The sequence below is a fragment of the Miniopterus natalensis genome, chromosome 6, assembly GCF_054644295.1.
Source record: "Miniopterus natalensis isolate mMinNat1 chromosome 6, mMinNat1.hap1, whole genome shotgun sequence".
Taxonomy (NCBI): Eukaryota; Metazoa; Chordata; class Mammalia; order Chiroptera; family Miniopteridae; genus Miniopterus; species Miniopterus natalensis.
The window spans coordinates 44,204,174-44,216,118 of record NC_142086.1 but is presented as its reverse complement, the minus strand read 5'-3'; the positions used below and the strand labels follow the sequence as shown (position 1 = coordinate 44,216,118).

Below are 11,945 nucleotides of genomic sequence, written 5' to 3'. Positions count from 1 at the left end.
CATCAGGGAATCACTAATGGCTTATCATCAGAGGAGTGATGAGATCAGAGCTATTTTTTTCAAAAGATAGTTTTCAGTGGGAGGAAGAAGAGAGATGGGGACAGAGAGAGTTTTTAGTGGTGAGAGAACTATGAAAATACCAGCTGGGAAGCAAGATTTGAAGTGGAGACAGGGCTGATGATGATGAACATGCGGGACAAGAGGGAGAAGCCAAAGGTGCCACCAAGACTACATTTTAATGTATACTATTACTATATTTTACATTGTTGTTTTCCCAGGAAATAAAACTAAGTTTCCTACTCTATAAAATAAGACATTTCAACATAATTTTTGCAGTCCTTTTCAACTCCTGTGCCAAGCAAATAAAGCTGCGGAGTGACCTGCTGTCTTTTCACAGCTTTATGAAGCAGTGGCTGGGCATTGCATTGTATCACGTCTTAGGTGGCCTCACTTCTCTTTTTGCTTGTCCTTACCTTCACTGTCCTGGGCCTGCACCTCCCAAATAAGTTGGCAGCATCTTGATTTTTGCCTAAGGCTCTGTTTTAGAGGACTCAGAACCCAATCAATAGAAAATAGTACCCAACTCCCATATGGAAATCAAAGCAAAACCAGTACTACACAGTACGATAAATGTAAGGAAATACCACAAAGGTTTGATTTTTCTCCAAAAGTCTGCTTTGATGCTATCTGTGATATTGTGATTTATAATAGGAAATATGTATTTGGCCTTTGTCCCAGTTTGTGGCACAGACCTCCTAAGACCCTTGGAATTTCCTAAAAGCTGAGAGCCCATAAAGATGTCTTTTATGTTAATGGAGTGATTTATAATGAGGTGACTAAAAATGGGGCCTGGCTGCCAAAGGAACCAACCACATGATTAGAGGGTTGGAACTTTCAGTCCCACCCCCTGACCTCTGGGGAGGAAAGAGGGGCTAGAAATTAAGTTAAATTACCAATGGCCGATGATTTACTCATCATGACTATGTAATGAAGCTTCCAAAAAATCCCAAAAGGACAGGGTTCAGAGAGCTTCTGGGTTGGTGATCAAGTGAAGGTGCTGGCAGAATGGGATGCTCAGAGGGCATGGATGTTCCGTGCTCTTTTCCACATACTTTGCCCTGGGCATCTCCTCCATCTGGTCTGTCATTTCTGAGTTATATCCTTTTGTAATACACAGATAATCGAATGAGTAAACTCGTTTCCTGAGTTCTGGGAGTTGCTCTAGCAAATTAGTTAAATCCAAGGAGCAGGTCATGGAAAGGAAGGAAGAGATGAAACCTGCAGCCTACTCTTACCTTTGTAGTACTCTGTGTGTTAAGGGGGGAAAATATTAAGAAATGTGATTTTCACAGCTGAAAGTGACAGCAATGAAGTCGAATGTAGTTTGTTATACACTGTATGTGTTGTAGGAAACCACCAGAATCTCAACCTAAGAAAAAAGGAGTGGGGAAAGAGCACAGACAATCTGTTCCTAATGTGTAACTTTATTTAAAGCAGATACAGATGATAATACCTCCCAAAGAGCAAAAGCAGCAATCCAAAGGCTCACCAACCACTCGCACCATTAACTGCCTGTGCACACACTACACTGCAATCAAGCATCTAGACCTAAGCAGGAACCAAACTTTTGGTTTTTTGAAGCAAGCTAGCTAAAAGGTGAGTAGATACAAAACAACTACTCGTAACAGTGAAGACTTTACTGAATCACCAAAAATTAAATGTATCATCTGATTAACCAAAAAAAAAAAAAAAGGCTACCATTTAGTTTAAGCTTCCTCAACTCTCTGGACAAAGGAAGAGATTCTGGATTCTTCAAATAGGACTTCTTCAGGGGAAATTTGCTGTGAGCACTGTGTAGAAATGCATTTCTGAGAGAGGCCCGGAATAATAGGCACTCCCCAGCCAGCTCCATGGAGGAGAAGTCCCCCTATGGGAGGCAGTATAGCCCTGGGGTGCAGAAGCTGTGGGGACAGACTATCTCCTTCAAATCCCAGCACTTCTACTAATTAACTATGTGACCTTTGTCAAGGTATCCTTTCTGTACATTAGTTTTCTCAGTTATAAAATGAGGGTACTAATAGTATCAATCACACAGATAAAAAGATCTTATAAAGGGGATAAAATAAGTCCACAATAAATACTGACTATTACCCTCTAACCAAAAATATATGTGTGTGTATATGTGTATCCGTAGGGAAAGAAAAAGACATCCTGTTCATCCTTTTCGGAGAGAAGCTGGGATGTGGATGACCAGATAAGAAACTCAGTTTTTCAAATCAGGGTGAGGATTCCAGAAATGGATTCCTTATTCCTGCCTCTGCTAAAGATTTAGGGAGCACATATCCCTCTGCTGGGGTATTAACCCCGAGTCAGGCAGCAAAAACTTATTAAGCACCAACTGTATGTACCAGGCTCTGAGTCATGACAAATAATAGCCTTATGCTATTTATTACCCAAGGTTGCACAATCTTTGCTCCTGGCAACTTTTCTGGCCTTGAGGGAGGGGAACATGTGTCTTTTAATAATTTACCATAGCCAAAGCGTTCCCCCATACCCCCCTCCCCCATTCACACTAGGATTTTACCTTTAGGGTACTTAAAGGGCAAACCAACCAACCAGCAAACAAAAAAACTGAAGGACCACCCCAGAGATGGTAATAAAAAGAGGACCAATTGGCAGCTGGTATTTCAAATGAAGAGCACAGAAGATGATTTCAGACCCACAGCACTCCATTCCCCTCTCTCCCCAACAATGACACAAGAATGAGGCACAACACCTCTGCAGCAAAAAATCACACAGGTCTTTGGGGCTTTTATCTTTCATAAAAAGTAAGACTCCAGAAATGACAGACTATCAGATTCTTGCTCTTACATGAATCCCCTTGAGATGAGCATTTTAAAAAGGTGTTTCTACATTAGGATTTAGATTGGTATTTACTCTGCTTCTTCAACCGTGTCTTTTGAAAGCTTGGCTCAAGATATCCTGCCAGCAGTCTTCTTACTCAATTCCTTTATCTTTCAGCTCCAGCTTGACGCGTGTCAGATAATTAGCATCAGGGTAGCCAAACCTGCAGAAGTAAAAGCCCTTTAGCTTTATCACACATGATTTTAAAGAATCTGTTAAGCAGGTAACTGGCATTAACATTGTATTGCAAACATTAACAAGCAATCCTGGCGGCAGATGATTTATAATTATTTGTAAGTGTGCAGATGTGAGTCATTTAGCTAGTGAGTAAGCCTAACTGTGTGTCTAGGATCTGCCTTCCAACAAGATATTTTTATTTTCAGCTCATGGTAAGCAGTGACTCTCAAGAAATTATACTATACTATAAATTTATACTATACTATAAAATATATATAAAAACATGTTATATATAAAAATATAATATAGTATATATATTTATATTTTATATATAAAAATGTAGTATATGCTACAAGAGGATTTTCAAATTTGGAAAATTTGCAAAAGTCTCAGGGCCCTTTTGAATTCTAAGGGTCTGAGGTATTCTATCTGAATTTCACTAGGAACAATTGGGTTGCCTACAACACAACTTCCACAACATTAAATAAGAGTTTTTCTAAAGTACTATTAGCCAAGTGAATTAAGGATCTCTACAGAATGATGGAGGAGAGGGTAGAAGAAAGGACGCTCTTAAAAGAAGGCAAAGTAAATAACATTCTTAGGATCTACCCTTCAAATAAACAGGAAACCTCAAATCAAGTCATCTGAGATATCACTGATCCTGGATTCTGAAGACCCCTGCCTTTTGATGAAAAATTTAGTAACCGTATGATGCTTTCTGGTTGGGAGAGTAGAAGGTGATGGGAACCAATCTTTTTGCCTTTGAGATTAACATCTCTCAAAATACTGCACTATATCTAATCCCACTGCGAAAAAGAGTCCCTGATAGCCGTATCCTCAAATTGCCATAGTTTACAACCTCTAAATTCTGTTTAGCAAGTATTATATTTCAAAAGGTTCTCACTTTGCTGGTCCGCCATACTGGGACGTTTTGTGGTGGATATCATTCCATGTAATGACATCTGACATTCCTGAAGCTCGAGAAGTCCCCACTGTGAAAATTAGCTTTTGCTTAAAGGCCTTACAAAGCAGTGCCAAAACCTCTTCTCCTTCCTCGTTAGCAGGCAAGTATGCAGTTCGCAGTGTTCCAGAATATGGAAATCCTGGGTTTGGGTGCTCTTTCTGTGTGAAAACAAAACAATGTCACGTGAAAACACTCCGAGTCTAAATTTTACTATACTATGCAGATAGAGCAAATCAAAAGCAAAAAAAAGTATTAAAGGTTTGCTCATATTCCCATTAGTTCATATTTCTCCTCTTTTCCTAAATTCATGCTGGGAATATCATCCATCTTCCTGACTCCCCCCACCTTGACACATAATCATCATCCACCCCTTCTCTCCCTTAATAGACACAAGAGATAAGTTATAAGCAAACACTGTTACTTTCATAACTACTTAAAGCGATTGCCTATGACCACGGAAATAAGTCCCTGCAAAATCCACTAATTGGTAACAGCACAGTCTCTTGTGTGCTGGTAATCCTAGCACATTAGAAAGAAACCCAGAGATCTCAGAAACACTTACTGTTTGTATGCCTCCCTTCATCTCATAAATAATCTCGATGGAGCCACAGCTTTCATAACCTGGAAGTGAAGTTTTTAGGTAACGGGTCGTCATGGTTCCCTCTGGCTGATTTCCTTTCTGGACACCATAGGGAACCTGGCACAGAGGACAGACTGGCTTATACACCATGGCTTGGTCGATACAACGGGTGCAGAATTCGTGCTTGCACTTTGATAGCACTTTCTTGTTCTTAATGGGCTCCATACAGATGGGACATGGATCTTCTTCCTTGTCTACTCCTGACGCCCCAGAACTGGCAGAGCGCTGGGATGTTGGTAAAGCTGTTTCTGAATCATTACTATCAACGTCCATGGGTGTTTCATGATCCCCATTTGACTTCTCTCCAGCTAACAGGGGTATTCCCCCTGTGTTTAAGACATACTGCTTTGCCTTTACAAGGTGATTTGGCAGCCCAATAAAAGTTATTGATTCTTTATTTAGCAACAAGTGTACCCCTGGATGCTTTTTTCTAAAGTCAACAGTGAACTTGGTCCCAAACAAGTTCTTTCTCTCCTTGCCCAGAGGTTTCAGTGAAAGAACTTCTCTAATCAGCTGACAAGAAATATGTTGATAGGCATCGATGAAACTTGCATAAGCATGCATAGACAAATCTAACTCCTTGTCCTTAGGTTCAAATATAATGTAGGTTTTCTGACTTTTCCCCAAAACCTTATATTGAGTGTTGTACTTTTTTTCTATCTCTGATATCTCCTGGAGTAATTCAGCTTCTAAAAGCTTATAGTGAGCTATGTCAACCTCAATTCCATTCATCATGCACCTGGGAGTCAATATTTTCACAGGTGCCTTGACAAGACTTTCAGAGATTCGGAGGGCAAGAAAATATTTGGCAGCTGAAATGTCATTTTCTGTCCCAAGGAGAGTTAATTCTGCTCCATTCTCCTTTATAAAAAGCTTTTCAAACTGGTGACTCAATTCCTGTTTGATTTTATTTGCCTGCTTACTGTCTGATAATGCAACACTTTCCTGCCTTGTAGTTCCCATGATTTTCTGAAATTCACTGATAAAACAGTCTTGAGCTGCTACTCTGAGGTCATGTGATTGACTTGAGGTGAATTCTAAAGAGATCGTGTTCAGAGAACTCTCCCAGCTTTTTATTTTTACACCAAATCTTTTCTCTATTGACTCCATTTTTTCAGGATTGGTATATTTGAAGTATTCGAAGAAAGGCAGGGGAATTTCATAACTGTTGCCTTTTCCTTCTGACTTCGTTTTTGGTGCAGAGAGAGAACCGTAGCTGTTCTGGTCCAACTGATGGGGTGGCTCCCTCTCTGTTGTCAAACGGGATGATTCGCGTTTCTGCTCACTTTTTAGGAGTTGCTCACTGAAGAAGCCATGTATTTTTTCAATATCTCTGAAGTCACCACACACCTTCTCAATTCCATCATAGCCCTCCATTTTTTTGACATTGGGACAGAGAGTGGTTATGTATTCCCTCTGCTCTTTAGAGAACAGGTTACAGTTCAGGTCAGCTGTGACACTGAGGAAGATCTGAAATTTAAAAGGAACAAATGAAATCTCTCAGACACCCAAGCCCACAGTCTCCTCTCAGGAGAAACAACAACTTAGCACAGGGTGACTTCTTCCAAATCCTTTTCACAGAGGACATAGCACACTGTCACCCAGAGGTTCTCCACCCTGTCTGCACATCAGAATCACCTGGGAAGTTAAAAGGGGAAAAAAAAAAAAAGGCCAACGCCCAGACACGTCGCCAGAGATTCTGATGTAAATGTAGAGCCTGGGCATGAACACTTTTAAAGGCTCTGTGGACAAGCAGTTTGGATTCTAGAGCTGCCACTATCTGTTTGACCTTGGGGAATGGGGTGGAGGGAAGGCATTTTGTCTTTCCACGTAAGCTGCTGTTGTTCTCACAAAAGTCTGAGAGCCTGGAAGGGAGTCATAAATTTGAGAAATACGGTTTTTTTCCTATTACTTTTTTCCTAGTCTTCAACCACCTCTTATTTATTTATTTATTTATTTATTTATTTATTTATTTTACTAAACACCTAAGTGGATGAAGTGTTGCTGGACTCTCTAAACCCTAGCCTTTAGATGCTCAAGTATAAGGCAAGCACAACAAATTAGGCTAAAAAAAAGACAGGCAAATTGAATGGAATAAAAAAAACAAGATTTCTAATGTTTTGTTCCCCCTCAAGGCCTTTGCACATGCTATTTCCTCTGCATGTAACATCCTCATTCTAGATCTTCCTTCAAAATGTTTCCTGAATCCAGCCACTTCACACACCTCCATCGGGACCACCCAGAGTCCAAGCCATTATTGTCTTGCACCTGGCCCACTGCAAATCCTCCTAATTGGACCCTGACCTTCCACTCTAACCCCTTCCTACAATCAGTTATCCACACAGCAGCCGAAGTGATCCTTTAGAAACCCAAATCAAAGTATTCCACTCCTCTGGCTCAAAACTATCTGATGAATCCCCTAACATTTAAGTGAAAATCCAAAGTCCTTACCTTCATCCCCCAAAATCTGACCTCTCAAAGTTCCTCTTATAACACTCTCTCCCTTGCTCACTGCCCTAGCCACACTGGCCTCCCTCCTTGAAGCTCCTGGAGCTCAAGATGTAAGCTCCTGTCTTGAGGTCTTTGCTCTTGTGCTTCCCTCTGTCATTTATCTTGCTGTATTCTTCTTCCTAGCACTTGTCACTGGCAGACATTTTATTATAAATCTATTTGTTTACTATTAGTGTCTTTTTCCTTCACTAGAACATAAGGTACCTGAGGGCAGGGTCTGCTGTGTTCCTGGCTATAACCCCAGCTCCTGTGACAGTGCCTGGCACACACTGTCACATTGATTTGTCAAATGACTCTGCATGGCTGATTCCTTCTCATTCAAGTCTCAGGCCCAATGTCACCTCAGAGAATTTGTCTCTGACTCCTGGTCACAAGTAGCATGATCTCCTTTCCTTCCTTGCTCTGGCCCAGTCACTGTCTAAGGCACACAGCACTCTCTAAAATTGTTTTATTGTCCTTCTATGTAGCTCCCCACCCCCAGCAGGGACCTGTTATCCTCTGTGCCCCAGTGCCTAAAACAGTGCCTGGCTCAGCCAATGGTTGTTGGACCAATAATGAAAGCAAGGTGACTGGAGAGAAAGTTGCAAGTACATACCCAGCTGCTTCTTTCAATACTCACCTTTTGGACACGGGAATCCACAGCATTAGGAATATGTTCTTCATTTGGATGCTTCTCACCAGACCTAGCCCCTTCCTGTGATGGTGTTTGCACTTGAGACATTCCATTCTCCTCTATTGGATTTTCAGAGGGTTCCAGGAAAATAGTCACAAGTTTGTCGTCAACTGTAATTTGGTGCTTTTCTTTTTTCAACACTCGCTCCTTAGCTTCAGTGGAGACATTAAACACACACATACACACAGACATGGGAGTGATTTCAAATAATCGTGTTATTCAGGCATCTGCACCCTGCCCAAGCACCCCACAGTACGGGCTCCCTGCATGCTGGGATGGCCTGTTGCGATAGGGATGTGAGGGAGCTATTCAAAACTCACAGGTGGGCAGCTTCAGTTTTACTGTACAAATGAAAGCTCAATAATAATGAAACATCAACAACTCATGAAAAGTCGTCTCTGAAACTCTCTCGGTTTCCCTTTTCAGTCATATGGAATAATACTCATATAAAGTAGATTAAAAAACAGGGAGTCAACAGTGCAGACTCAGAATTTTGTAATTATCCGTATGCGTTTACTGACATTCATAGAAAAAGGCTGGAAGAACCAGACTGGTGTTCTTCTTCATTCTTTTCTCTCTCTTTTCTATAGTGTGCATATATTACTTTTGTAATCCTCAAAAATAAATCAATGGAACAGTTGTTTAAAACATAAAAATGCAATACCTAAATGGCAAAGGGTGACAGGCGTGGGGGGGAGGAAAAGGTGTTCTTCGGGGAGCTGAGAAAGACGAGTCAGGACCGGCCTGCTGGAAGGTGGCCCCGTCAGGCCAGGTCACCAACCGGACGCGTTGGGCTCGATCCTCCACCGGGGGCGGCGTTTCTTGGCAGCTAGAGCCCCCGGTTGCTGCGGCCGCACCAGACGCGCCACACCTTCCCCCACCCTCTCCCCTGGGTCGGCCCGCTGGGCCTGCCCGCAATCCCGCGGGGCTGGGCCCCAGGGACGACCTTTGCGCCCCCAGTCCCAGGCCTGGGGCTCACCTGCCCTTTCCAAGAACTCCACCTGGTAGGTGTGGGGGGTGCCGGGGCCCAGGTGTCGGACGGTGCACTCCCCGCCGCCCGACGGCCGGCTCTGGAAGTAGCTTTCCAGCTTCCGACGTATGTTCGTCGGGGGGCCGGGCTCGGACACCCGAATGAGCAGCGGGGACGGCGGGCAGGGCGCCGAGGCCATGGCTTCGGACATGGGGCTGCCGTGGCGGCTCCGGCCGTGGCTGGGCCTGGACTGAGGCAGGGGTGCGTCCCGCCCCGCCTTCCGGGGCTGCAAAGTTTCAGTTTCGCTTTCCCGAAGGCCCCTCCCCGTTCCCGGCAGAGCCGTTCCCCCTCCTCTCCTCGCAGGCTTCTCCTCGACAGTTCGCCTGGTGAGTGGGTAGCGTCCGCGTCCCCCGCGCGGTGGGCGACCGTCGCCCGGGGGTCTCCTCTCCCGCGGGCTTGGGCGCGGGCTTGGGCGGGCGCGCGGGCTGGCAGCGGGCGCCAGGGCCAGGCCTCCCATGTGAGGATGAGACCGGGGAGAGGCTGAAGTCCAAGTTTCTCCTGAGTCGGTGATTCCTTTGAGCTCTTGGTGGTGTTACCATTACACGCAGCTAAAATGTAATTCCCATTTGGAATTCAGATTAATACCTGCATTTTTTTTTAAATTGCGTTCACTTGCGTTATGACATATCACCTGTTACCTCCCTCCAACTTTAGCCTTTAGACTGGCTCTCGGGGTCTGCATGCCCTCATTCCTGGACTTGACCAAACAGTATGGACCACTGTGTACTAGGGAATAAAGGTGATCATGGAGCCCCCCACCTCACCGGAGAGTAAAGGGAGGTGGGGATGGTGGGTGGCATCTGAGACACAGGGACCATTGTGACCTGAAGCACAAACCGAGCACTGGAGCCTTGGAGGAGAATGAGATGGGTAAGGGATGTGATGGAGGAAGGGCTAGATCATTGCTGTCTAGTACAAATATAATGGAACCAAATATGTAATTTAAAAGCTTTTATGAGCCATAACTTAAAAAGTATAAACAGGTGAAATCAATTTTAATGATGTTATTTAACTCATTATATCCTAAATTTAATCATTTAATTTGTATATATCCTAAATTAATCATTCATCATGTAATCAGTGTTAAAACTTATGACATATTTTTACATTCCTTTTGTCATATTAAGTCTTTTCAATCCAGTGTTTATCTCACACTTACATCTCAGTTTTGGGACTAGCCACATTTCAGAAGCTTAAGAGTTGCATGTGACTCATGGCCCACATTGGACAGACCGCACAAGTCTAGGTAGTGAAAGGTCTTGGAAGATCAGTGGGGAGAAATGGAAGGGTTGTGAGCAGGGGAAACAGGAGAGTGATTTGTCAGATGTGCATTTTAGAAAAATGGTGTTGACAGCCATGTGGAGGACACATTTCCAAGCATGGATCAATAGAGGCAGAGAGGCCAGAGAAGGTTTTTCACATGGCTGGTAAGACTGGAAATGGGTCAGTCTTTATGGAGAGCAATTTGGCAGTACTATCAGAATTACAACTGCATAGACTTTACGATTCTGCAGTTAGGGGTCGGAGGGAGCCTTTCACACCTCTAAATTGAATCCAGGAAACATAATACCTATCCAAAAATAAAATGTAAATTGAATACATTTAAATCTTTAAAGAGAGTGTATTGACATAGCTCAGGCAAGAGGTCCTGAGGCCCTGAAGTGGTCAATGGGCAAGGAGTGTAGGGGCATGAGTGACTTAGGTGTTCTAACCTAGTTGATGGGTTGGTTATGGCACAAAAGAAAAGATTCTAGATTTCTGACTTGAGTAGATAAATGGTGTATCATTGATTGAACTGTGGAGTCGAGGAGAGAAAGCATGGATTTTGGAGGAGGTCATATAAGGGTAGGGAGGTGAATCTAGGCAAAAGGCCTATAAAGGTAAAGTGAAAGGTTACAAAAGAACCACGGGAAGATGGCATAGGAGAAGCTAAGAAAGCAGAGTTTTAGGATCCAAAGAAAGAGGTCAAACAAAGATTAGAACAGAAGAGAGTGTATTGGGATTAACCTCATGGAGGACACTAACGATCAGTTTCAGAGGAGTGCTGGGAGTGAGGCAGGAGCCCACTACAGTGGGCTGAGCAGGCAGATGGATGGAGGAGAGTCAACTTCTTCATGTTGCCCATGCAGAGAAAAGAACACAGTAGGAACCAGTGATGGAAAGTTGGGAAGGGGATTAAATATTCCCCCTTCAAGTCTATCCCTATGCCTTTAAAGCCTGATCTAAAGGAAAAAACAAGTGAAATACCATCTAAAGCAAAAGCCCACTGGAAGACTGCTGCCAAAGCAAACACAGACTTCCTTCTTTTGTGAAAACAGCAGTGCCCTCTGGAGGCAAAAATTCATCTTGTCCTCTTACTGTAGGATTGTTCGGGACTTGCTGTTTTTCCTGACCTGTAAGAATAATAGTGCTTTGATGCTGTACATAGCCGCACAAAATTTTTCTATTGCAAAGGCATTGCAAATCATTTTAGAGGCCTTTTGGCAACTATGTGGGCAGCAAGTATAGGCTACTGTGTCGTTAAGCATTTTCATTTCTACCTATTAGGTGGAAAATCATTAAAATAGTTTTTCCAGAGTTTCTGATTTTTATCCAAATATTCCCCTTCCTTATTAGATCAAGGAATTTATTACAAACTCAGTACACACACTCTGATAGGCATAAGTACAGTTCCTTTCTTCAGACACTCTCCAGGGTTCTTTACACTCACTCATAAGGCTTGTTTTTCCTCATTGCTTTTTTGAATGCTGTGCCCAGTCTTACCACTTGGTATCAATCTGCTCTTCTAACTATGTAAGAACCTGTTCCATCCTTCAAGGTCTGGTTCTAGTCTCACTTTCTCCCTAAAGCTTTCCTTGCTGTAGCCCACATGGCTCTTTCCCTTCTCTGAATTGCCATTACGATTTCAATTGGAACCTCTCTGTAAAGGTTAGAAGGTAAATAGTAACTATAGCAGCAAAACAATATTGCCTTTTCACCAGTAAAACTAAAACCTACTCAAGATCAGAAATCATGTTCAGTCTTCCTATGATGCATTCTTACCAAA

At 43.0% G+C, this 11,945-nt stretch overlaps 1 protein-coding gene across 1 annotated transcript; it reads right to left on the bottom strand.

The window, feature by feature from the left end:
• Nucleotides 1–1,468: 1,468 nt before the first annotated feature.
• Nucleotides 1,469–9,038, bottom strand: DTX3L (deltex E3 ubiquitin ligase 3L). The gene is made up of 5 exons (XM_016199932.2): nucleotides 8,849–9,038; nucleotides 7,816–8,021; nucleotides 4,608–6,155; nucleotides 3,986–4,203; nucleotides 1,469–3,067 (listed from the first exon to the last, which is right to left on the bottom strand). Exons 1-5 carry the CDS (start codon nucleotides 9,036–9,038, stop codon nucleotides 2,998–3,000), a joined length of 2,232 nt encoding a protein of 743 aa, XP_016055418.2. The 3' UTR covers nucleotides 1,469–2,997.
• Nucleotides 9,039–11,945: the final 2,907 nt, after the last annotated feature.